Genomic DNA, 26202 nt, shown 5'->3' with positions numbered 1-26202 from the left:
AAATATCAAACATATTCAATCCGGAGGAACCAATTTCATTGCCTGTCGTTCTCGAAAGTTCACGACGTTGTAAAACACAAATATTATCGTTACAAAGAAGATATTTTGTGTATGAAATGTATGCGCAACAAAGGGTAAAGTAACTTGTAGAGCTAAGGAAACTGTTTTTGAAAAATGTCTAAATATGCGACATTTTAGAGTAGCTACAAAGTTGATAAGGCTTATCAACTTTTAAATAAATTTTGCTTTTTCTATCTGTAACTGCAGCAAGTTTCTGGTTATTGAACTCCCGAGCGAGTGAGGCTGATCTTGAACACCCTCACATAAACGCTCGCAATTTTTGCGGTAATTATACAGGTTAAAGTGAACAAAAAATGTTTATGCACAGATATTTTTTTACCTGACTAGGCCATTTAAGCATTTCTTTACTACTACAAAATTCGCGCATCAATTTTGCTAGCAGAAGCACACCATCAAAATTATTGTAAATTTCTTGAGATTTCATGATGCTTTCTTTGCGAATAGCGTTGATGATTGAATCTCATGTTCTGTATAATGTCACATTGAGAAAAATGGCTTCACCATGTGTCAGAGTCAGAAGCCATCACACGTAACTCTAAAGGCAACTTTAAGCCACTATACCATTGCTAAGGTCCGGTACATTTGGGCAAGTAATACTCGTTAAAATAGCATTTTGGGTATATTCGTTGTTTGGGTTAGAAGTTTTATGTGAAACATAAATTTCATATTTAAATTATTGTTATTGTGGGTTCGTCCAGCAAAGACACATCGATTAAAATTTATGATTGCGGAGTAACGGCAGAGGTAACGTCCGTTACTTTTTTTCGGTAACGGTAACGGTAACGCGTTACATCTTTTTGTAGGTAACGTAGGGCGGTAACGCGTTCCTTTTTTTATTGTGTAACGAGTAACGTATTTAGTTACTTTTTTTCAGTAACGCCTACAACACTGTGTGCCGGGCATCCGTGAACAGCTCTCCAGGGTCTTCGGAAAAGCGGGGGTCACGGTTATTCACAAACCGGAATCGACGCTCACCCGCTTGCTACCGAGGCCGAAAGACCGACCGTCACCAAGGTGTCGCGTTCTGAGTGTCCAGCCAGCTACATAGGCGAGAGCAAGTGTTTCCCGGAGAGAATACGCCAACACAGGAACGACGTCAGGAACATGGAAGCGCCGCGCAGCGCTCTTGCAGCGCATTGTGAGATGCACGACCATAAAATCGACTTTGACGGCGCTTCTGTTCTAGAAACATAAAGGAATATGCGAAAGAAACTCTTGCTCGAGTCTTGGCACATTCCGTACACACCTGCAAATGTGAACCGCTCGCTAGGAAAAATGCCCCCAGTACACGTTCACGGCCTCCGAAACGTGAGGGAAAGGGAAAGCCGGAGCCGTGGTGAAAGAACAAAACGCAGTCACCCCCTGAGGATGGGACCGAATCGATCCCGAAACGTTGGGCTCTCTTCAAGCTGTGGCTGGAGCCATTTCAGCTTCCTAAAACATAGTTGATTACGTGAGCACACAAGACCGCGTGCACATACGCACCGAGTCGTCAACTCTTTTCAACGAAGGCTTTCTGGGTGCTGCCTCTGAGGCGTTGTAAGTATGCGTGACCCCCCAGAAATGCACTGCCGAGGCAAGGACATCAGCCTTTGCACTCCCATGCAAGTGTGCCCCCTCTTCCCGTTCAAAAGGTCTGCTAGGAGAGAGCGCTCGCAAGGATCGTGGCAGCCAGCACAAACTCGTGGAGCAGGTGGTGGTTGGTTGGTTACACGAAAACCAAAGGCGAGCTTCGCGTGCAGTGGCGCGACACGCACTTTAAAATCGATTTTAAATATGTTCTAAGCAATATTATCCATTGATATTCCACAGGTGATGCGTATGTGTCCACACAAATCTATCCCACAAGTTATTTCCCCTTCAAAATTTTGTGTCAGTACTCGTTTAACAAAGTCTCTTCGCGGCGTAAGGCAAGACGCTGGATTGCACACATCGCTGACATATCTGAACCAGCGAAGGTTATGACAACGAAACGAAGCCTGTAGGAACCTCTGGATTGTTGACGTCGACGGGATAAAACAGTGTTCTTCACGTCACCGTTATTTCTGGCATTCCCAGTGCAGCTTGTCGCTTGGTACGAAGTTGTCCCTCTGAGAACTCAAAGGTAAAAGGTTCTCGAAAAGGCTGCAGGTGAATATTAGGGTATTACCGTCACTGCCGTATCTTGCTAAAGCAGTCTAGTCTCACGTGTCGTCTCACCTTTCACTCCTTTCTCCCTTTATTCTTTCGGCGAAAAGCATGGGAGAGCTTCCACGGCAGCTGCAGGTTTTTCGGATTGCAGTCCTAATGCTGTAGGTTTGACGTTGCACTGCGCTTCTTACAGCGTAGGAGTGAAAGGAAAGTGGCTGCATCGCCTTTGTTTACGCCAAGGATTTCCACTCTCAACTTTGGCGGGAAACAGCGGTGCGCATTGACAAGGCACAGGCGGCTGGCGACTGTCCCACCGCCCTGCGAGTGTCTAGACGCGCGCGTTGCTACCCGAGTCGTATGAATCTGGAGACTGGTACTGTGGTTGCCACTTGACCTGTCCCAGCGACACAAGGTAAGCGTAGGTCACGCACAAATATATAGTTTGCGTTTAGAACTTTCGGTTTGATATTTTCACCCCTTGATTCTCTTGTTTCTGAGTTCAAGAAGACTTGAAACGTGCCTATCATTGCTAGCTGCAGTATTGGAGATACCGGTCACGCCAGTATTCAGCCAAGTATATCCTGCAATTTGTCGTTATATTAACCTGTTCAGAGCAGCCAAGAGATCCGCAAACTGACTGTAGTGTATCTTTCTGCAGCCCTTCTAATGCAGTTACGAGGAATATACCAATACCTACAGAATCCGCTATAACACTATGATTGAATTAAGTAAATTTTCTTCGGTATATTTTTACACATGTTAAAAAACTTCAAGGTATGTTTTCCAAGACATGTGAAAGAATATGAACATGAATTGTTTTCTTTTGCATGAAATAAACGCTGCCCACGATTCTCTGTTCGGAAGTTTCAAAGGTACCGCAGCAATGCCACGTTGACTGAGATAAGTTTTCTAAAGTACAAGCGATATGTCGCACGCTCATATATTCAGCATCTCTTGCTCATGCTCAGTCCAATATAATGTTAATATGCAGATTGCGATTTATTCTTTCGGTTACAAAGTGCGCAGCTATTTTTTTTAGGGTATTCCTCAGAAAGTCATTTGCAAGGCTTACGTGAATATGCGTAAACACTGTGCCAATTGCTAATTTTCGTCGTCTGTGATGCTGCTGCCGTTCTTCTTTGCCGTCGCTGTCTTCGTTTTACTTGTTTCAAACGATGCGACGTACGCGTGGAGATGAGCAAGTGGAGCAGTGCTTTATATATTTTGAAGCACTCTCTAAAATAAATAGTGTCATTTTCAAACGGCACATGCGCAGCTCCGAAACCACCTCCCTACACTCGCGTGCCTCCCCTGGTCCGGCTGTCAGAAACGCTATTTTTTTATCGGTTAAAACCAGTGACGGTTCACTCACGCATTTCTCTCCGTGTTTCTTTATCAAGAAGGCTTCTAAGAGCCGCCACTCGTGCCTTGTCGCCTTGAAAGGTTTGACCTCGCTTCTCAAAAACGACCTGGAGTGGGTTGAGGAAGAGCAACAATGGTATTACGGTACCGCTCTTCCTTTCTCGATCATTGTGCTTTCGCCGCTGCTAATTGCGGTAAAGGCACCCCAACGCCACAAAATCTTTTTCGAAATTTACTGTGCGGTGTCACGCCTCATTATTGCCTGTCAGTCCATGCATTCTTAAAGGGACGCTAAAGGCAAATATTAAGTCGACGTTGATTGTTGAAATAGCGGTGCAGAAACCTCGCAGTGCTACTTTTGTGCCAAGGAAGTGCTTATTTTGACATAAAACCACGTTTTAGTGGTCCGCATCGCATTAGCGCAGTCCAAATCACCCGCCTGAAAGCGGTATTTCTCACGTCACTGTTGCCGTGCCCAACGTTGCACGCCTTTACTGCGCGGCGGCGTGCACCATTCGGGCATCCGGCAACATCACATGCATGCGTCATTTTGTCGAACTTTCTGTCAGAACGACTTTCACGAGCGCGCAAAACACACGCGGGAGTACGCTATACCGAAACTACCACTGAGACGCGACCGCGTGAGCGAAGCAGGGCGCCGGGCGAAGCGCAGTTCGGCGAAAACGGAACCTTTGAACCACGCGCGCCGTTCCCCATGGCAAGGTCACAGAGGTTCTTTTTTCCATAAATAAACAGAAACGAACAAGCAGCATTTTATTACGTCTCTTGATGCACGGAAGGTTCTTTTTTTATTGCAGCTAGTTTGATTACGAGTGATTAATTGTGATCGGACTCCCTCACGTCATCGGGATCGTTTCCAAAATATCCCGCTCGTGGCGCTCATCGTGTGATACATTTAGCTTAATTTCTCGGTAAGTAGGGCACTGCTGTTGATAATATTGCCGTTTTAGACGTTGTCATACATTGAGCTTTCACTCTGACATAAATTGTTATTTGCCTTTAGTGTCCCTTTAACGATTCACCTGTCGTTCGGGAGATGCACTAGTGCATCACTGGAACTGGGAGCGGACGAGTGAGAGAGGAGGAGCGCTGCTGTGATCCCGTACCCTCCCTTACAAAAATGGATTTAGACAGTCTATAGGCTGTCCAAAAATGGGTTTACACAGTCTATAGACTGCCTAAATATATTTTTGTAAGGGCTATTTGTGTACCGTGTTTCCGTAACTTGATAAAAGACTCTAATAGTGCACCGTGAACCTGCCATGTCGTCTCTGCCGTCTGTTCGGCGCCATACGGATGATTTTTGTCCGAACGTATAATCCGAGTACAAGTGCTGACAACGCGAGGTCAACGAGCCTCCTAATCCCCGGAAGGATCGTGAGAGATGGCGGTCCTCAACCTCTGAAGCCTTGCGCGGTCAACGGGACATTGAATATTGAAGTGCAGGTGTGTGCTCATCATTATGACCCTACAAAGTTTCCAGGATTGGTGTATTCCTGGAGTGGTGCCAGCGTGGAGAGAGGGAAAATACGGTGGACCTCAATCTGCTAAATTGATCCGGTGCTGGTGCACCGGAGAGCACCGTGCCTGTTCCCTGTGATCTGGATAATGTAAATTACTTGTATAGTTTTCTTCCTTCCATCAACTTATCCTGATGACTGCCCGGCAAGACACCAACCCGTGTTCGCACCGGCCACGCAACCCAATTTCTAACAAAGGCTTAGCGCATCCAAATGGGCATATATCTGAAGAATGGTAGCCCGTAAATTGTAGTAATTCTTCCAATTTAATAAGATTTGAAAACTGATTAGGACAAATGAGTGGAACCAGCTTAAGTACAAATTACTTATGCTGTGATGGGGTTCTTTTAAAGGGGCCCTGCAACACTTTTCGAGCATGCTCAAAAAGCGCTGCCGATCGGTAGTCGAGGCTCCCGAGAACACGCGAGCCAAATATTATAGCGATGCGCACGGCCTGGAATTTACAATAAATTCTCAAAGTCAGCTGAAAATCGCTCCCTCTTCTCTCGACAAATGATGTATTAGTCCGCAAAATATGACGCGATTGTCGGCCGTTCCACCATTGGCTGATGTTATAATCACGATAGCACCCTCATTTTTACTTTCGTTGTTAATTTTTAGTTCAATAAGTAGATAATATGTATGTTTATATTATGTTATCGCGTTAAAAACACCGAACAAACATTAATATTAGCACTTCCGGTCTCACCGACAGCTCGTCTGCTCGTAGTTGCGTGGTTCCGTTTTCTTCGCCATGCGCAGTGCCGAAAACGTGAATATTTCTGTGCTTTTGACCATCGCCGGTTGCCGTTGAGAGTGGCAGCCGTTCGAGTGTTGCCTCGTCAGCTGAGAACTGCATCGTCGGAACGTTCTCACGACCGACCGAGGCACGGGCGCAGCGTGTCTCCGATAACAATGCTGGCGTCCGGTAATGGCGGGCGCTTCGGGGTCGTCTGCCAGTGCCGTCTTACGAGGCGGTGTATCGGAGTATGGGCCAAAACCGATCTCAGCTGTCATTCGTTCCAAACGAGCGCGCACGTTTGCTTCCATGGTTGGCAGAGCGATGAAAACACTACGGCGTTCGAGGTGCACACCCAACATTACCAAACCAACGCGCAGTTTTCAAGCACGCGCGATACACAGCGTGATCGACTCCGCTCGACGAGAACGACGCAAGCCGACCGGAAGTGGCGGCACAGACCACGTGGTTGCGCCGAAACGCCGGAGAGAAAAAAATGAAAAAAATGCCGCCGGCGCTGACGTCGCCTCCTCGCACCTCCGCCCTCCTTCCCTCCCCTCACGCCGCGCGCAGCTTTCCGCGCGCTCGCTGCGTTGAGTTGAGAGAGAAAGCTGCGGAACGTGATCTCTATAATTTGGTAACACCACTTAGACTTGACGGATTCGAAAAATTTTTGCGGCATATGGCTCGTGAAGAGTCATACGTCAATAATGGGACTATTCCAATATAACAAAGAAAGGTGTTGCAGGGCCCCTTTAATAAAGGTAACACTAAAAACAAAAGTGAGCCCCCCCCCCCCCTCTCCAGTTTTCTGCAAGCGACCGCCCCCCCTAAAACGAGTGGCTGGATCCGCCCCTGTGTGTAGTATAGTATAGCAAGGGTTGGGAAGAGAGACGTGAGAGAATAAAAGCCTAGCCATGCCAGGACCAGCTAGGTGCCCACCACCTCTGCTGCGACCGAGCCTTGCGCGACTTGATGAGGGCACGCTGCGCTAATTTTCTATAGCCTCGTCGTTACGATACATCTGTAGATGAATTATTAGCGGCGTTTTTTCGCGGGTAACTTTCTTATTGCGACGAGCTTACCTCGTTAAATTTTGTAGACATATTGCGGAATGTGTGATTTTTGGCGAAAAAAAAAATACATGCTGTGTTGCTGCGCGTTCGGATTTTAAACAATCCAGCGTCATCAACGCTGGCCTAGCTGGAGGGTTGTTGGGTTCAGCCCCCATGATTTTTTTTTCAATTTTGCATGTCTACGAGTATACAAACACATAAAAACGCTGTCCCACCTCGCCCCTCGCTCCCGCGCCCCTCGCCGAGAAATATTTCTGCCTAGGCCACTGATCATTAAATACAAAGTTTTGGGGAGGTGGTCTCGAAACGGTACAGTTTCATGCGGCATCGACTACACAGGAAATACTAACCAGTGAAGCTAACATTCGAACACATACATAAATAGACATTTTTGCGACTTTATGCGGGTACAGAGTTTCAAATAGATATAACAGAAATGTAATTACTGCATGAGGGTACGATCTCAAGTTGAGTTAGTTGACTAGACCTGTGAGATGGAACATTGGGCGGGTTGGCTAAGATTAATCGTGGCTGCAGCGCGAGGGACACAGACGAAACGATAAGACGGGGACACAACACGGCGCTGACTATCAACTTAACTTTAATTGAAGAAGCCGCACATGTTGAACACCCTCCACTGTGACCAATATTCAGGCCCTAGGCACACAAAGACAGTTTATCAAAAAAATGCATTGAGCAGTTAAACATGGCGACAAAGATGGCAGAATCGATGAATGAGGAAAACTCAGAAAACTAAGAAAAACCAAGGAAGAACAGAAAGCGAAATTTCGAAAACATAAACATAAAAATTTAGGAGTGTTAGCGAAATTCTGTTAAGGTAACTTCATTATCAGGCAACGAAACTGGAAGGCTGGCTAACACAAACTGATCCCCTATTGTAGTTTCCCTCCATTATTTCGCGTGGTAGCTTTTCACGGTCTCTTCAGCACACAATAGTGCTATCAAAAACCAGACGGCAACCAGAATCGCGACAGTGGTAAGAACGGGGCGAATGCGACACGTTACTTGGGGAACTAGCAGCGCAGCCATGACGCAAGAAAACTAAAGAGCATGATAGCAATAAAATGGCCATTATTCCCTACGTCCATTCCTTTTATCGGGAGGGAATTTGCGAAGCAATTACCAGGCGCTTATATGACAAAGGTAGTCCGAGTACAAATGTTCGCAAGGTGAAACATGGAACTCACTTGGTCCTATGTGCCAAAAGCATGGTCTATTCAATCCCTTTCACATGCGGCCTCAGCCGCCGCGGTGATAAAGTGGTTACGGTGCTCGGTCGCTGACCCGAAGCTGCTGTTTCTATCCTGGCCGTCCTTGTTGCATTTAGGTGGAGGCGAAATGCTAGAGGCGCGCCTACTTGCATTTAGATGCTTGCTCGGTGAAGAACCCAAGGTGGTCGAAATTTCAGGAACCCTCCACTCATAAACATATCGTGGTTCTGGCACGTAAAACCATACTTCTTTAAAGGGTTTTGCACATTCGCACCCTTTTTTTTTGTATTGTCGCGATTGCGGTTGTCATCAGAATTTTGATAGCACCATTGTGCTCTTAAGCCGCCATGAAAAGCTATCACGCGAATAATGAAGGCGTATCTCATACGAAAGAAGGGGTCCGATTATGTTAGCTGCAGCCTTCCATTTTGTTACTTGGTAACGAAGTTGCTTTATTAGATTTTGGCTAAAACTCACGCATTGCCTCGTGCCTAAGTGATTATGTTAGTAATATTGCTTCCTGTTCATCCTTGGTTTTTCTTAGTTTTCCGAGTTAGTTTTCCTTATTGATCGATTTTGTCATCTTTGTCACCGTGTTGACTGTTCAATGAGCCTTTTTCATTAAGAGAGAGAGAAAGATAAGAGGAAGGCAGTGAGGTTAACCGGAAGCTAGTATCCGGTATGCTACCCTGCGCTGGGGTTGGGGAATAATGGATTGAAAGAGAGAGAGATAAAAAATAAATAATAATAAAAAAACAACCACAACTGCACACGCACATGAGAGCGTTCCACTCAGAATCGTCCTGACAGGCCAGTACATCGCAGGAAGCCTAGCAGCGCCTGTAAGGCCTTCTTCTACGACGTTAAGTCTGGACGATGGTGTAGTAGTCCTAGGACCTGAGTATTGGTCACTTCGGTGCGTGTTAAGTTGTGGTTTCTTCCATTAAACCTCGTTTGATAGTAAGTGCCGTGTCGTGTGGCGCCAGAGTTCCCTTTAGTAAATATTGTAGGAATGTCTGTGTTTTGAACCATGTTACTTCTATACATAGGCGTATTTTCCACAGGTCCCGCACCGTGTGAAATTCTGACGCTGGTACTATAGGTGCCCGTACTTTGTGCCTTTCGACCTTACTCGCTAAACCCAATTGAAGATAATCTGAAGTGCCATTACGAGGTCTCCCCTGCGCTCGGTAGAAGGGACGTACTGTTGTCCACGATCGAACTGCTCATTTCGGTGAGCGTATCTCGGCAACGCCATCAAGCAGCATGCAGGATTACTTCCGAACGAGAACAGGCGTCCCCTTCGATTCTGATGAGCACACAGTCCAGGCACAGCATAGTGTTGCCTTTTAGTTCCGTGCACCACAATCTTGAGGAATGGTTGCTGCTTCGATGGTAGGAACTTCATGCAACGGGATGTACGGAACCGATGAAATGGGCTAGTTGATATTGGCTCACTATTATTACAGCGCGAAAAACAACAAACACGATGAGTAAGTAGAACACGCGCGGCAAGCGCATGGTCCTCTCCTTTCGTGTCTGCTCTAGCCTTCGTCTTCGCATTACACTCTGTAGTAATAATTGCAACACTACGTACGCCACTCGCGAGCGGTTTCGACTGTGGTGCACGAGCTGCAAATTGCGACTTCCAAGCGTTTCTCTTATTACTGTGTTTTATAGAAACATGTACAAATGTTGGCATCGATTATCGCACATCTTTCGTGCTCTGTGAAAACGTTACCTTTCCTATTGATTTGTGAGCATTTGGCACATTTTATACAATGTACTTTATTAGGTCTAGCATCGTTGTACACATTAGTGGCACGTCTTCTGCAAAAAACAAGCAGGTTTAATGTTCCACGTGTTTAATGCTAGGACGACAGACGAAGGGTGTTTCTTGTGTGAAATTCACCATCGTAATGGCGTTTATTTGCCTAAAACTGGAGACCGGACCTTTAATAACGACGACATATGCGCAGTGACCCTGACGTTTTGGCGAATTAGTCACGTGTCTCGGTTAACTGTGAAATTGAGATGCAATGAAGGTGATAATTTAAAAAATTCTTGCGGAGGCGAAAAATTACCCAGATGCAGGTGCAATAGAGATGTTGTAAATGGGAAACAGAATCTTTTTCGAAGTGGGGCAATCGCGAGAACATGTCATTTTGTCCTATTCAACATGGTAATGCGTTGCGTAAATGACAGTCTTGGGGTCACGCTATTTGACAGCAAAGCTGTATACCTCTCGTTGGCCTGAAAAATTTCGTGGCGTCAGCACAAAATTCCTACAGCGCGTATGTTCCACAGAAATTGCGCAAATCCCGCCACTCACCACAGACGCTCGCGTGCTCCTCTGCTAGCAGATGCGTGCGCACCTTGCGCAACGCCTCCTCTGTCTTGCGTTTTCACCGCGGTCGGTGAGGAAGGACATTCGGAGAGGTGGACAGACGAGTCGACGAACGCAGCGTAGCGAAGGAAAGAGCGAAACGAGCAAACGCGTGTAACTCCGCCATCTAGCGTTCACTTAAGACCCGTGCACAACTTTAACGTCGCAACTAAATTTCGACCTCTGGATGGCTTAGGGGCCCTTTAAAAAATGAAGGCAAACGGCATATCTCTCTTTACAATCAGGCACACAGCACAGAGCTCAGTTTTCGTTTCAATAAAGTAAACCACTTAACGAGCATTAAAACCGCGTGCCGGATGATCCACGCGTTCCCGGTAAAGATTAGGTTGCAGCTGCTTTGCGCATCACATGATGACTTCGAATGACGTCAAACGGCCCTTCCTTCTCTCCGCGTGTGTTTCCCGCTCTCATATATAAAAGGCAGACCCGTCTAGCAACTCACTGAGTTCGTTCTAACACTGCCATGGGTAGACTACGCAGATTAAATACACCAGAAAAGCAACGTGAATGCAATGCTCGACGAAAGGAACAAATTCGCCCTGCTGTAAATGGTCGCGGAACGACATTCACGTTTGCAGGGCGAGATGGCGGCGAATTTTTTTCTATATAGTGTCCCTTTAAGCAAAAAAAACACACAAAAAACATGGCCGATCTCTTTGTCATAGGAATCGGTATAACACGAAAGCAAAACGTGTCTTCACAGACGTAGTTGAGCGTTTGTTGTGCATTGTTTCGCCCCGAGGGCGAAGGAATGAATGCTTTAGCAACAAGTTGTAATGTCACACGAAGAACGGCAAGCAGCTCGAAACTTGCAACACGCTGCTCAAGGAGAAATGACGCACGGAGCGAGCATACACATGATGAGCGCTAACAACTGTCACAGCTCGACAGTTGAAGTGCGCTGATCAAATAAAAAGGAGGACGCACGAAACGAACGCACAAGTATCACGTCCACAAGTGTCACGTGGTCGTGACGTCGACGAAGACAGCAGTCAGCCCGTCCGAGATGAAACTGTTTATTTGGCCGAACTTGTGGCCGGGAAAATGAAAGTCAAACTACAGCAATACACTGATAGCGTCGAACAGAGCGTCGACCGTCGATCAACTGACAAGCGATCAAGCGCGTCGGCTTTTATGCAGGCGCTATCGAACTTTCCAGCGATATCTCTGGTGGCGGCGTTATCTCTCGATAGAGCTGGAACATTCGCGTGCGGCGCGAAATCTTAACAAAACGATCTACTACAATCGACAAGCTTCCCGAACACTGCTTCGCGGACAGCCTCGAGCGTTGATAACCGTCCTTGCTGGTCAAACCCAAAAAAACATAAAATAAAACAAGAAGTGGGCGTGGCATTGCCCCCCCTCTGAAAAAGCATCGTCCCGATGCTTGTGAAAGATCAAAGAGAGAGAAAGAAAAAAAGCAAGTGCATACATAAATAAATTACAACAACAAAGGTAAAAGTAGAGTCCCCAGGTTCGCTAACGTGCAAAAAACGGCTTAAGGCGCACGACATGAACGACTTCAGGTCGTGCGCGGCGTCGCTGGGAGTTCGCAATGCCGTCCGGGATGACCTCGTAGTCCAGAGCGCCGAGACGTCGAAGAACCTTGTATGGTCCGAAGTATCGCCGAAGGAGTTTTTCGCTAAGCCCACGTCGGCGTATCGGCGTCCAGACCCAGACACGGTCACCGGGCTGGTATTCCACGAAGCGTCGTCGAAGATTGTAGCGACGGCTGTCGGTGTGCTGCTGGGTCTTGATGCGCAGTCGGGCGAGCTGTCGAGCTTCCTCGGCACGTTGTAAGTAAGCGGCGGCGTCGAGGTTTTCTTCGTTGGTGACGTTCGGTAGCATGGCGTCGAGCGTCGTCGCCGGGCTCCTTCCGTAGACCAACTTGTACGGCGTCATCTGCGTCGTTTCTTGGACGGCCGTGTTGTAAGCGAAGGTCACGTACGGAAGGACGGCGTCCCACGTCTTGTGCTCAACGTCGACGTACATGGCCAGCATGTCGGCGATGGTCTTATTAAGACGCTCGGTGAGGCCATTGGTCTGCGGGTGGTAGGCGGTGGTGCGACGGTGGCTCGCCTCGCTGTATTTTAAGATCGCCTGAGTTAGGTCCGCAGTAAAGGCGGTACCTCTGTCTGTGATGAGGACCTCTGGGGCGCCATGACGCAAGACGATGTTCTCCACGAAGAACTTGGCTACCTCGGCGGCACTGCCTTTGGGCAGGGCCTTTGTCACGGCGTAGCGGGTGAGGTAGTCAGTTGCTACGACGATCCACTTGTTGCCGGAAGTCGACGTCGGGAACAGCCCCAGTAGGTCCATCCCGATTTGCTGGAACGGCCGTTGAGGTGGTTCGATTGGCTGCAGAAGTCCCGCGGGCCTCGTCGGCGGTGTCTTCCGTCGCTGGCAATCTCGGCAAGTCTTAACGTAGTGGGCGACGTCGGCAGCAAGGCGTGGCCAGTAGTATTTTTCCTGTATTCTGGCGAGCGTGCGGGAAACACCGAGGTGCCCAGCCGTCGGGTCGTCGTGTAGGGCCTGGAGGACTTCTGGTCGCAATGATGAGGGCACGACAAGAAGGTAGTCGGTTCGAAGTGCCGAAAAGTTCTTCTTCATGAGAACGCCGTTCCGTAAGAAAAACGACGGCAGTGCTCGCTTGAATACCTTCGAAACAACGGCGGTCTTGCACTCAAAGTACTCCATAAGGCCCCCCAGTTCCGCGTCGGCTCGTTGCCTTTCGGCGAAGTTGTCGGCACTTATAGTTCCGAGCAGGGGCGTAGCCAGAAATTTTTTTCGGGGGGGGGGGGGGGGTTCAACCATACTTTATGTAAGTTCGTGCGTGTGTATGTATTTGTGCGTGCCTATATACGCAAGCAAAATTGAAAAATTTTGGGGGGGGGTGTTCGAACCCCCCTTGGCTACGCCCCTGGCTTCCGAGGAAGCAGTCGTCGTCGTCCTCCTGCGGCGGCGCGTCGACGGGGGCTCGGGACAGGCAGTCGGCGTCAGAGTGTTTTCGTCCGGACTTGTACACGACGGTAATGTCAAATTCTTGAAGCCTGAGACTCCATCGTGCGAGACGACCAGAAGGGACCTTCAAGTTAGCTAGCCAACATAAGGCGTGATGGTCACTGACAACTTTGAAGGGCCTGCCATAGAGGTAGGGGCGAAACTTTGACGTAGCCCAGATGATGGCAAGGCATTCCTTTTCTGTTGTGGAATAGTTGGCTTCGGCATTGGATAGTGACCGGCTAGCATAACTGATAACCCTTTCAAGCCCGTCAGTCTTTTGCACAAGGACGGCACCGAGTCCTACGCTGCTTGCGTCGGTGTGTATTTCCGTATCGGCGCAATCGTTGAAATGCGCAAGTATGGGTGGCGTCTGCAGGCGTCGTTTAAGTTCTTGAAATGCTTGCACTTGCGCCGTTTCCCACCTGAATTCCACGTTAGCCTTCGTGAGAAGCGTCAGTGGTTCGGCGATCCGTGAAAAGCTTTTGACGAAGCGTCTGTAATAGGCGCATAAGCCGAGAAATCGGCGCACTGCCTTCTTGTCGGTGGGTGGCGCTGAAGTCGGCGATGGCAGCTGTTTTCCGCGGGTCTGGGCGCACTCCAGACTTGCTGATCACATGACCCAGAAACAGGAGCTCGTCGTATGCGAATCGGCACTTTTCTGGCTTCAGGGTCAGTCCAGAGGTCTTGATTGCTTGAAGTACTGCCTCAAGCCGCCGGAGATGCTCGTCGAAGGACGAGGAAAACACGACGACGTCGTCCAAATACACAAGGCACGTCTGCCACTTCAATCCGGCCAGTACGGTGTCCATGACGCGCTGGAACGTCGCAGGTGCCGAGCAAAGACCGAAAGGCATGACCTTGAACTCAAAGAGGCCGTCGGGAGTTATAAAAGCGGTCTTTTCTCGATCTCTTTCGTCTACTTCGATCTGCCAATAGCCGGTCTTGAGGTCCATCGACGAAACGTACGTCGCGTTGTGAAGTCGATCCAGGGTGTCGTCTATCCGTGGGAGGGGGTACACGTCCTTCTTCGTGATTTTATTCAGGCGCCGATAATCAACGCAGAAGCGCAGTGTCCCGTCCTTCTTCTTCGCTAACACCACAGGTGATGCGCACGGACTCTTTGAAGGCTTGATGATGTCGTCGCGAAGCATTTCGTCCACTTGTTTCTTTATGGCCTCACGTTCTCGCGTCGAAACTCTGTAGGGGCTCTGTCGGAGTGGTCGAGAATTTTCTTCTGTTATAATTCGGTGCTTAGCAAGGGACGTTTGTCGGACCCGCGATGACGACGGGAAACAGTCCTTGTATTACAGGAGCAGGGTTTTGAGCTGGTCTTGCTTGACCTTCGGAAGGCTCGGGTTGACGTCAAAATCCGGTTCGGGACCTCTATTCGTCGAAGCAGGTTCGGCAGCATCGAAGAGGGCGAAAGCATCGCTGGCGGCTACACATTCATCGATGTAGGCTACCGTCGCACCCATGTTGAGGTGCCTATATTCGTGGCTGAAGTTTGTCAGCAGTACCTTTGCTTTACCGTCATGCAGCTCGGCGATACCTCTTGCGACGCAAATTTGACGGTTCAGGAGTAGTTGCTGATCGCCGTCGATTACGCCTTCAAGGTTCGCAGGTTTTTCGGTGCCGACGGAAATAATGACGCTGGAGCGCGGCGGAACGGTCACCTGCTCTTCTATCACCTTAAGTGCATGGTTCCCTGGCGTCGCGTGGGGTGGGAGCGCTTTGTCTGAGCTTAGTGTTATCGACTCAGACCTCAGGTCGATAACGGCGCCGTGGTCACTTAGGAAGTCCATTCCGAGTATCACATCCCTGGAGCAGTTTCGTAGGATTACGAAGCTCGCAGGATAAGTCGTGCAGATACCAATCGGCGTTATCAGGTGGCCTCCAGCTGTCCGGATTTCGGGTCCACTCCAAGCGGTCTTTACTTTCTTCAGCTTGGTGGCGAATGGCCCACTGACGACGGAATAGTCGGCTCCGGTGTCGACGAGAGCTGTGACGCTGTGGCCGTCGATAAGAACATTGAGGTCGCTAGTCCGTCGTCTTGCGTTGCGGTTAGGTCGTGGCGTCGGATCACGGCTTCGTCGATTGGTCCCGCTGTTTGACGTTGCGTCGTGAGGTTTTCTTCGGGCCGCGAAATTTCGTCGTGAGGGCTCCGTCCGGTTTGCGTCGTGTTCTGAAGGTCTCGTCGCGTTGTCGTCGTCGGCGGCCGCGGAGGATCTTCGGCATTTCGTCGTACAGCAACCGCACCTCCTTCGGTTGCTGCCCTTAGTTTCCCGGATACGGGCTAGGCGACCGGCCCCTGTTTGGGCCAGTGTACTGCCGGTGGTGCGGTGACATGTAGCGGCCGGGCGACGGCGATCGGGAAGACCGTCGTTCTTGCCACTGTGTTCCGGTGAGGTAGTCGTCAATGTCGCGAGGCCGTTCGCCAGGCGGCTGCGGGTGGGGCGCGTTGATGGCGAATCCGCGTAGCCCCATCTGTCGGTATTGGCAGCGGCGGTACGTGTGGCCGGCCTCTCCGCAGTGGTAGCAGAGCGGGCGGTTGTCAGGGGCACGCCAAACGTCGGTCTTTCGGGGGGCGCATCCTTGTCCTGTCGGCGGGCGGTATGGCGTCGTTGGTGGTGGCGGCGGTGCCTGGCGGCGGAACTGCTGCGGCGGCGCGGCGTCTTGACGCGGGCAAGGAGGGGGGGGGGGCGTTGCGTCTGGCTGCAGCAGCATAGTTCATTGCTTGCAGCTGCGGCTGCGCTGCAAAGGGGGTGCCCAGCGACTGCTGGATTTCCTCGCGGACCACGTCGGCGATCGAATCGACTTGAGGCTGCGCTGAAGGCAACAGCTTGCGCAGCTCCTCCGGCACTATCGCTCTGATGGTTTCCCGTAGGTCGTCGGTGCCTAGCGAGTGCGCTTCGGTGTAGCCTGTCGACAGGGTTGAGCGGTTGTACTGCTTCGTCCTAATCTCGAGGGATTTTTCGATTGTTGTAGCCTCCTTTAGGAATTCGGTGACAGTTTTCGGTGGGTTCCGCACGAATCCCGCAAAGAGGTCTTGTTTCACTCCCCGCATAAGGAAGCGGACCCTTTTTTCCTCAGGCATGGCAGCATCGGCCAGGCGGAAAAGTCGCGTCATCTCTTCCGTGTAGATAGTGACCGTCTCATTCGGTAGCTGTGCTCTTGTCTCCAGCAGAGCAGCGGCCTTTTCCTTGCGGACGATGCTCGCGAAGGTATTGAGGAACGTCGTCCGAAAGAGGTCCCAGGATTGAAGGCTCGATTCATGGTTTTCGAACCACGTCTTCGCGGCGTCTTCTAAGTAGAAGTAGACGTGGCGCAGCTTCTTTTCAATGTCCCGGTGGTTGAAGGCGGCGACTCGCTCGTACGTCTCCAGCCAGCTCTCCGGGTCTTCAAACGACGATCCACGGAAAGTTGGTGGCTCCCTTGGCTTTTGCATCACTACCGTTGTAGGTGGCAGGGGGTCTGTCATCGTCTCGGCGGTCGATGTGACGGTCTTCGGCTGCCTGGCGTTTTCGGGAAGGAGCCCGTACTCTGGTTGTAGTCCCTTCTGCCGGCGGCTGGTTCGAGGATCCGGGTTGTTCTTAGAGTCGTCTTCTTCGCGGCTTGGGCTTGGGTCAGCGCTCCGCGGTGGCGTCCGGATCATGAAGCAGCACCTCCACCAGATGTCACGTGGTCGTGACGTCGACGAAGACAGCAGTCAGCCCGTCCGAGATGAAACTGTTTATTTGGCCGAACTTGTGGCCGGGAAAATGAAAGTCAAACTACAGCAATACACTGATAGCGTCGAACAGAGCGTCGACCGTCGATCAACTCACGAGTGGTCAAGTGCGTCGGCTTTTATACAGGCGCTATCGAACTTTCCAGCGATATCGCTGGTGGCGGCGTTATCTCTCGATAGAGCTGGAACATTCGCGTGCGGCGCGAAATCTTAACAAAACGATCTACTACAATCGAGAAGCCTCCCGAACACTGCTTCGCGGACTGCCTCGAGCGTTGATAACCGTCCTTGCTGGTCAAACCCCCCCCAAAAAATAAAATAAAACAAGAAGTGGGCGTGGCACTACGCAGATTAAATACACCAGAAAAGCAACGTGAATGCAATGCTCGACGAAAGGAACAAATTCGTCCTGCTGTAAATGATCGCGGAACGACATTCACGTTTGCAGGGCGAGATGGCAGCGTTTTTTCTATATAGTGTCCCTTTAAGCAAAAAAACACACAAAAAACATGGCCGATCTCTTTGTCATAGGAATTGGTATAACACGAAAGCAAAATGTGTCTTCACAGACGTAGTTGAGCGTTTGTTGTGCATTGTTTCGCCCCGAGGGCGAAGGAATGAATGCTTTAGCAACAAGTTGTAATGTCACACGAAGAACGGCAAGCAGCTCGAAACTTGCGACACGCTGCTCAAGCAGAAATGACGCACGGAGCGAGCATACACATGATGAGCACTAACAACTGTCACAGCTCAACAGTTGAAGCGCGCTGATCAAATACAAAGGAGGACGCACGAAACGAACGCACAAGTATATATATATACAGGATGAGCGCGAACTGTCACAGTTGTAACTTATTTGTTTGTGAGCAGCGCGCTGCAGTGAGCGAAGTGACCTTCGTGCTCTCTGTAACTTTAACGTAAACTTGCGATGAGAGCGCAAGACGTACAAGTTTAGCGCGCGCGCACGAGCGACCACGCCCTGTAGAGGTGCACGCTCATCTCAACGCGAGGGGCGACGACCTTTAAAGCGCGCCCTTCGAGCCCTTCGCGCCATCTCGCTAGTGATAACGAAAACACGCTGATGTACTACTGATCTCTGAGTTCCGCCACCGGCAAATGGTGTATATAAATAGCATACCTTTAGCATGACGAGGAACGTGCCGTCTGTGGCGCAGTCGTTTCGCGCTGCGCGCTGGGGTCGTAAGTTCGACTCCCGGTGACGCAACATTTTTTCTTTTCCATATGTTAGTCTTTATAATTTACAATGTAATATCCATGACGGAAATGCGTCAGTGGAGCCGTGGTGGACCCCGGCATAAAACACTTTCTTGTTAAAAAAAATTAGGTGCCTTAGAGAGCCATGAGCTCTGAGCTGTCAGTTGCCCCAACACAGAAATGGTGAGAATAAGATATTAATGAGCGTACAACGCTATGTTTAGAAAAATTGATTGTATCACAGACGGTTAACATCAATAACAATTTAACATGACATTTTCTTGCTAGAAATACGTTCACGAGAAGGACAAAACATTATCCGGTAACATGAACATAAAAAATTGGCCGCGTATCTGCGTGCTTCGCTGCAAATGTCGTGTAAAGACGATAGAAGAGGCGCTGTGTGAGATATGGACGCCATCTGGCAATACGTCGGGAAACATGAGTGCTGTGTTGCGTGCTGGTAGTCCCGGCGCAGCAGCAGGCGAAGACCGGCGGTGACCAACGCGACCGGCGGGGACGCCAGCCAGCCCGAAAACGCGGTTTGGCGCGAAGCGCTGAAGCAGAGAAACGTCCGCACTCAACGAGTACTCTCCACACATTCTTTTATTTACATGTCGCCTGGGTAAAACAGGAACGTCAGAGCGGCGCCCACAACCGGCAGCCTGAAGGCCGCCCACAAGGCTGCTTTTTCATTTTTTAAATATTTTTTTTTCACCTTCTTGGCCTTCTCAAAACTAAAGCTTTTCAACACCAACCCATGGTATTCGTACAGTGCAATACAGAACCGAAACCGAAACACAACAATGAGCTCGTGCGAAGGGCACGGAGGAAGGCAAATTTCAGCGCAGTCGAATTTTCAGCTTTGTTGAAACAGCGCTCACTAGACGACGACGAAGTAAAAGAAGGCACAGGACAGGCAGCGCCTGTCCTGTGCCTTCTTTTACTTCATCGTCGTCTAGTGAGCGCTGTTTCAACAAAGATGAACGCATACCAACTCGCTCAAGCTTCCATTCTTATGCATTTTCAGCACAGCTTAAGAAACTAGGGTCCTTAAAATTACGTATGCATGCATTTTCTATTAAAGGAACACGCCACCTAATACTTACCTAGTGATGTTGCACCTCAGATATGCATGATATTTACTTTTTGATCGACAACGTTCACAAGCATGAACAGCCGTACCTGTTCAAGACGGCTGGCCCTTGGGCAAGTGGTTCAACTTTGGCCGAGTGGCTGAATCGAGGGACGTGCCGACAAACACAAAGACAGACAGACAGAAAGACAGACCAAAATTTCTGCGTTTAAGTTCCCCAAGAAAGACTATCGTCTTTAATAAACACATGAAGTGATACACCGCGATTCTACTGTTCACAAAGCGAACTGCGTAGCGTAAGGGCACGCCTCGCTGATGTCATCCCGAAAGACTTCCGTGCTCGATCTGGTTATACTGCGAAGTTCTGCAGCATATTCAAATAGCTTTATCGTAACCGACGCTACGAAAGGTACCGCGAGAAACGAAGTCAAGTTTCCATTTCATCCTTTAACCAAACGACTGTAAGAAAATGAAAATGCCTGAAATGGTGTCTTTGCAATGTCTGCTCCGAATTCTTCCCCTATCAAGGGGCATGTCCAACAAAAGGAAGCACTGACAGCCACAGTAATGAATGAATGAATGAATGAAAATGTCTGGAATAGCACCGTTGAGATGTCTGCTACGAATTCTTCATCATACAAAAGGCATGTTCAACTAAAAGAAGCACTGACAGCCATAGCAATGAATGAATTAATTAAAGTGTCCGAAATGGTACCGTTGAAATGTCTGCTACGAATTCTTCCCCATACAAAAGGCATGTTCACCCAAAAGAAGCACTGACAGCCAGCCATAGCAATGAATGTATGAATAAATGAATAAATGAATATATGAATGAATGAAGATATCTGAATGGTATCGTTGAAATGTATGCTACGAATTCTTCACCGAGGAAGGGTGAAGAATTCGCCAAAAGAATTCAGCCAAAAGAAGCACTGATATCCATAGCAATGAATGAATGAATGAATGAATGAATGAATGAATGAATGAATGAATGAATGAATGAAAATGTCTGGAGTGGTGCCGTTGAAATGCCCATGGGTTCTTCGCCAAGCAAGAGGCATGTTAAACCAAAAGATACAATGAGAGCCATAGCAATGAATGAATGACAGTTATGTTTACACGTCCAGTGGCCAAATCTATGTTACGTGCGCCTTAGTGACACACGCAAACCACTGAAATGCCGCTTCGCCATGCTTTTCGGATGCCCGGCACGTCTATAATACACGTGCGGCGCACATTGGGCGCATTCTCCGCGTGCACCAAAAGTGCTCCTTCCGTACATCATAAGAAAAAAGGGCATCGCAGCATGTGTTCGGAATCTGCGCTTCGGAAGTCGTATATTCACAATGCGAAAGGGAGCCTGGTCTCACAACACAGCAGCCTAGAAAGCCGCGCGAACCTTCGTGCAATACTTGACGGCAACAGCATTGAGCGACCGCCTGTGAAACACTGCACTGTGTGTGTGTGTGTGTTGTGAAATATGTCTCTCTTTAACTCCTTTATTCCACTCCCCACGTGTAGGGTAGCAAACTGGACGTAGTCTAGTTAACCTCCCTACTTTTCCCATATTTCTTCTTTCTCGCTCTCTCTCTAGTTTTCGTGTACAATTGGGGAGGCTTTTTTAGGCTGGCTTCCCTGGCCCTGGTAGCACAAAACATTGCTGCAACATTGTCATAGTGTTGCCTTTCAATGTTGTTACAACGTGGATAATGTCCGCCTTCAGTAGCATTCCCGCAACATTGACAAGAAACATTGCAACAACATTGCTGAATCATTCAGGCTACGTCGCTAAAGCATTATATAATATTGCAACAACATTTTATTAACGTTGCTTTCGCAGCATTGCAGCATTAGAGAAACGTTTGCACGCATGCTGCACACCATTCAGGCAGCACTCTTGAAGCATTAAATAATGCTATAAAAATGGTTATTAACGCTACTGCCACAGTATTGCAACATCAGAAAAAACATTTTTTTGCATCCTGCACCTCACTGAAGGTAGTAGTCAGTTTGAACCATTAGGTACTGTCTTTTTGCAGCACAACAATCAATCAAAGGTGAGCAGGGAAACAAAATTGTATGGAAGAACACTTTATTGTCCCCGATATGAACACTAATAATCTGATGAATCCTCTTCCCTGATGGACACATCTGGCATGCAGGCTCCGATGTCGCTTGGCTGCTGAAAAAAATTAATATTCATGCATTATTCTTAACAGAAGTCATTCATAAGGCTCATTATAATAATTTGTGCCCCATCAACATGCCACGGTTTTAAAAGAATACCACCACAGAAATTAGGCAAAGAGTTTTTTTTCCGGCAGCTGTTGATGTCACCTTTAAATACAAACATATATTTTTCCAGGGAGTTGTATAATTCACAGCCCTTTCAAAAATGTGCATGAAGAGTAATGTAGCTCTTGCGTCTGAAAAAGATACTCGTGTCACCAGAAGTGGCAATCCCTAGTATGACATTTCTGAGCCCACTAGCGTGCCCAATGTTATGCTGGCGGGAGGCCACGTGGCAACTGCATCTTCAAGATTACGTGTGAAGCAGTGCAGAGAGACAAGGCACAAAAGGAACGAAGCGACAGGACACCGCTGCATTCGCAAGTAGTTTATTTTGAAAAAAAACAAGGTTATTACATACATACCAGCGTACTACGCGTGACAATTACTTTCAAGTTATAACAGTTTCCGGTGATCTTCCAAAAAAGAGACTTCACAATCACTCAGAACAACGGATGCTTGGCTGATACAATCACATTTTCTTTTAGGGACGTGGAAAGCCTCGATCACTTCCCTGGTCAGCTGATCCTTGTGATTGGAAAGTATCTCAGTTTCAGGGAAAAGCGGCGTGCAACCACATTCCAAGCAATGCCGTTTAATGTGTGAATGAACATTGTTTGTTGGTAATCTCTTGTGTTCTGAAAGCCGTGTGTTAACGATCAATAACAAACAATGTTCATTCACACATTAAACGACATTGCTTGGAATGTGGTTGCACACCGCTTTTCCGTGAAACTGAGATACTTTCTAATCACAAGGATCAGCTGACCAGGGAAGTGATGGAGGCTTTCCACGTCCCTAAAAGAAAAGGTGATTGAATCAGCCAAGCATTGGTTATTCTGAGCGATTGTGAAGTCTTTTTTGGAAGATCACTGGAAACTGTTATAACTTGAGTCACTGTCACACGTGGTACACTGGTATGTATGTATATAACCTTGTTTTCTTCAAAATAAACTAGTTGCGAAGTGCAGCAATGTCCTGTCGTTTCGTTTTTTTTGTGCCTTTTCTTCGTGCGCTGCTTCACACGTAAACATGGACTATCACCAACTCGCCGAACTTTCAACTTCATCTTCAAGAGCTGCAAAATTTGTATTCAACAAGGGCACTTGCTATCCTCCTTTGTACTAGTGAGTGGTGAATGGACTAGGCTTTCACAAGCACGGGCGCATTGCATTTGTGTACATGCCTCACAGTGCCCTAGAACTGCATTACACTGCTACGCACAAGGCAGCGGGTTCAATTCCCGGCCACGCTGGCCATATCTTGTGGGAACCACAATGCACACATGCTTGTGTACTTCTGCTGCTTCTGGCATGTGTTTTCAACGTGTCACATCAAAAGGCAATAAGATATGTTGCACTCTTGAATTAAGGAGACGTGGTACTTTAAAACATTTCTTTAATTCTTGATCGATTTTAACGGAAATTGGAAAGTTTAAGAATATTTGTGTGCGAATTTCAAATATGCAATTGTTATTTTTTTCTATGATAAGTAGTTTCCAGGATATCAGACAAATACTTCTTTGTTTAAGGCCTAATCAGCTAATTAACCGCAACCTGCACTATTGTGCAATCCACAGAATACATTCAGAATGTTGTGTGGCGTAAAGTATAAATCATTGCTCTAGGCCATTTCCAAGCAGAGTCGTGGGCTGTTGCACCCGATTTAAAAAAATGCCCTCATTAATACTCGAAACAAAACCTTCATTTATAACATTTCCTCATGAAAGTACTACAACAAAATTTGCCTCATGACACATTGCAACATTGCATCTACTTATATCAGAAGCAAAAAAAAGAAACCAATGATAACCCAGGTATAACAAAAGATATTGCTCCTCCATCACAGGAAGAGCATGAAAAATTGTTTGCTGTTCGCCTTCAATTTAAAGGGCAGGATGCATGATTTTGGTTTTTTAAAGTAAGATATGGATAACAAATGACAGTATGCTACTGTATGCAGCAATGAAAATTTGTAACCAGGTGCAGAATGATGTCAGGAATGTGAAAAGATGAAAAGACAATGACAGAAGAAAGACAAAAATGTTTGTCACAACAAACAGTTTCCTTGTGTAACAAAGAAAATGTTAAGGCTAGCAAGCCACATAATCAAGGCACATAATTAGGACTTAGTAAAGTTAAGTAGTGTTGCAGAAGAAAGGCATTGGGTACCATTACCGAATCCTTGAAGGAGCATAGCGCAGCCAGTCTGCAGCATATGAACGTTTCGTACATTTTCGGCAATCCGCCGCCGTCTCCGACGAGATGACACTTCACCAATCGAACTTCTTCATATCCGCACAATACACATGTCACCGCGACGCCGCCAACGGAGCACAATCACAGAACACTACACCCAGAGAACATCATCTTGACTACACACAACAAAGGTGCTGCGTCAACACGTGGTATACAAGCAGGTGAACGAACCGCAACGTAGCGGACTGGGCCCGTATTCTCAAACGATCGCAAAAGGCGATAGTATCGCGTTTGGTGACGTAGAATTTGATGCGTTCGATAAGTAAAAAAAAGACTTGCCTGTGACGTCATTGTTGCAACTGGCCGTTGGTAATACGAATGTCTCACAACACGGGAGTGAGCGCACTGAACAGCGCAGAGCAACCCGAGTACGGCGTTTTCGAGCGTGTGCTGCTGCTTCTACGCAGTGGCCAGGCTTGGCCGGCTTGGCTGTGGCTACTTGAAGAGTAAGACGTGTTGAAAGTGCTTTCAATGTTTTTTCGTTCGATTATTTAATGCACAGTATAATATTTAAAAAGTGCAACTTTGCGTCAAACGTATTTTCGTCGAGAGTTTAACACGGCGTACTCGGAGAGTTCAGCTGTAGCGTGCCGCCGCAGCGACATCGTCTCAAGATCTCAACATGTTGCCGGCTCGCGATAAGCCACGCGAGCAACGCACGGTTCATGCTCCTGGGACGTTCAAACCACGAAAAAACACGCGCTGGCAAAGAACGAGTGCTGATAACACCCCAAGGTAATGCTCGATGAAAGCTTCAGCGTAAAAAATGCTGCGTATATCCACCGAGGATTGAATACTGGAAGCTACCGCCTACGTCACTGAAATGCTAGACTTCACCACGAATCGACGGTTAACGGTGCCTTCGCTTATTGCAAATATGTCGAGAGCACCGTCGAGCACCTTGACGCAAAATTGACGTCGGCGGAATTGCCAGATGGCGCCCTAACTTTTCCGGTTTGCTCAATAGCCAATAAGCGCGCACCAAAGGCGATACTTTTGCGATTGTCGCCTTTTGGGAATACGGGCCCTGGGTTATATGTGGTGTTATTACATAATTTATTATAAATAAAGTAATGCGGCCTGTAAAGTAGACAGGAAACGCTACAGCGGCAGCTGCACTGACTATTAATAACTATTGAACGTTTCCTTGGCACGTTCGTGCCTCCATTTCGGGTTTTCTAGGTACCACACTGCGGCGCGCAATTTCAAATCTGTCCGCACGACGTCTGACGACGTCGGTGTCCGTTGTGTCTGCTTAGCCTAACTATACTGCCTTGAAACCGGGTCACGATTTCATTTTATGACTACATATCCGCGGAGTATGATTAACAGCTCGACGCTCCACGAGCTACATGGCATGCAAGGAGTTTGTAAATGTTCGGACAGTGAACAGATAGAGCTCGACAAATAAAATACACCAAAAAAGGACTTACCCACGTTTCCCAATGCTGCAGGGACCCATCGCGTAAGAACTTCACGAAGGTCGTACTCGAACAGAATGAGAGAAATCGCCAGCATGACGTGCACAAAAGAGGTGATTATAACTGATTATAACGTATTTTTGCGCGGCGGGCGTGCTGGCGGCGGGATTGTGCAGCTTAATTTGATCGCTGTAGTGTTTAATGTGAGAATCTGCTTGAAGTGTATGCATGCTAATAAAAAATTCTAGGCCAGAAAATAATGCTCTACGGTTGATCTCGTTTACTTCAGCGAGTTTGCGCTTATAGTCGGCCACACCGTCCCCGCACGTCATCTCCGTAGATGTTGCCTCAGACTTCCGCTGCATGCAAACAGCGCAACAATGGCCTCTAAGACGCCTATAACTTTTTTTTTTAAATGACCACGTTGCCTACAACTACTTATTGTGGATTAAACAGGTTTTCAGATATGTTTTATCATACGCAGTAGATATTTTGCTTGGTTGTCAACGAATAATCTCCGAGTAACAAGTACGATCTGGAGGCCATTGCTACAGCTTGGACATGCAGTCGTGTTAGGACTTCGCAAGTGCCAAAACAGGCTACGATAATGCAGAAAAAAATGTGG

At 48.0% G+C, this 26202-nt stretch overlaps 1 protein-coding gene across 1 annotated transcript in view; it reads right to left on the bottom strand.

The window, feature by feature from the left end:
* Positions 1–2539: 2539 nt before the first annotated feature.
* Positions 2540–26202, bottom strand: part of LOC119403625 (uncharacterized) — a 52003-nt gene continuing 28340 nt past the window's right edge. The window contains exon 5 of the mRNA XM_037670546.1: positions 2540–2605. Within this exon, the coding sequence (XP_037526474.1) occupies positions 2540–2605 (66 nt within the window). The remainder of the gene's footprint in view (positions 2606–26202) is intronic.

The sequence above is a fragment of the Rhipicephalus sanguineus genome, chromosome 8 (assembly GCF_013339695.2).
Source record: "Rhipicephalus sanguineus isolate Rsan-2018 chromosome 8, BIME_Rsan_1.4, whole genome shotgun sequence".
NCBI lineage: Eukaryota > Metazoa > Arthropoda > Arachnida > Ixodida > Ixodidae > Rhipicephalus > Rhipicephalus sanguineus.
This window is presented reverse-complemented; position numbering and strand designations above follow the sequence as displayed.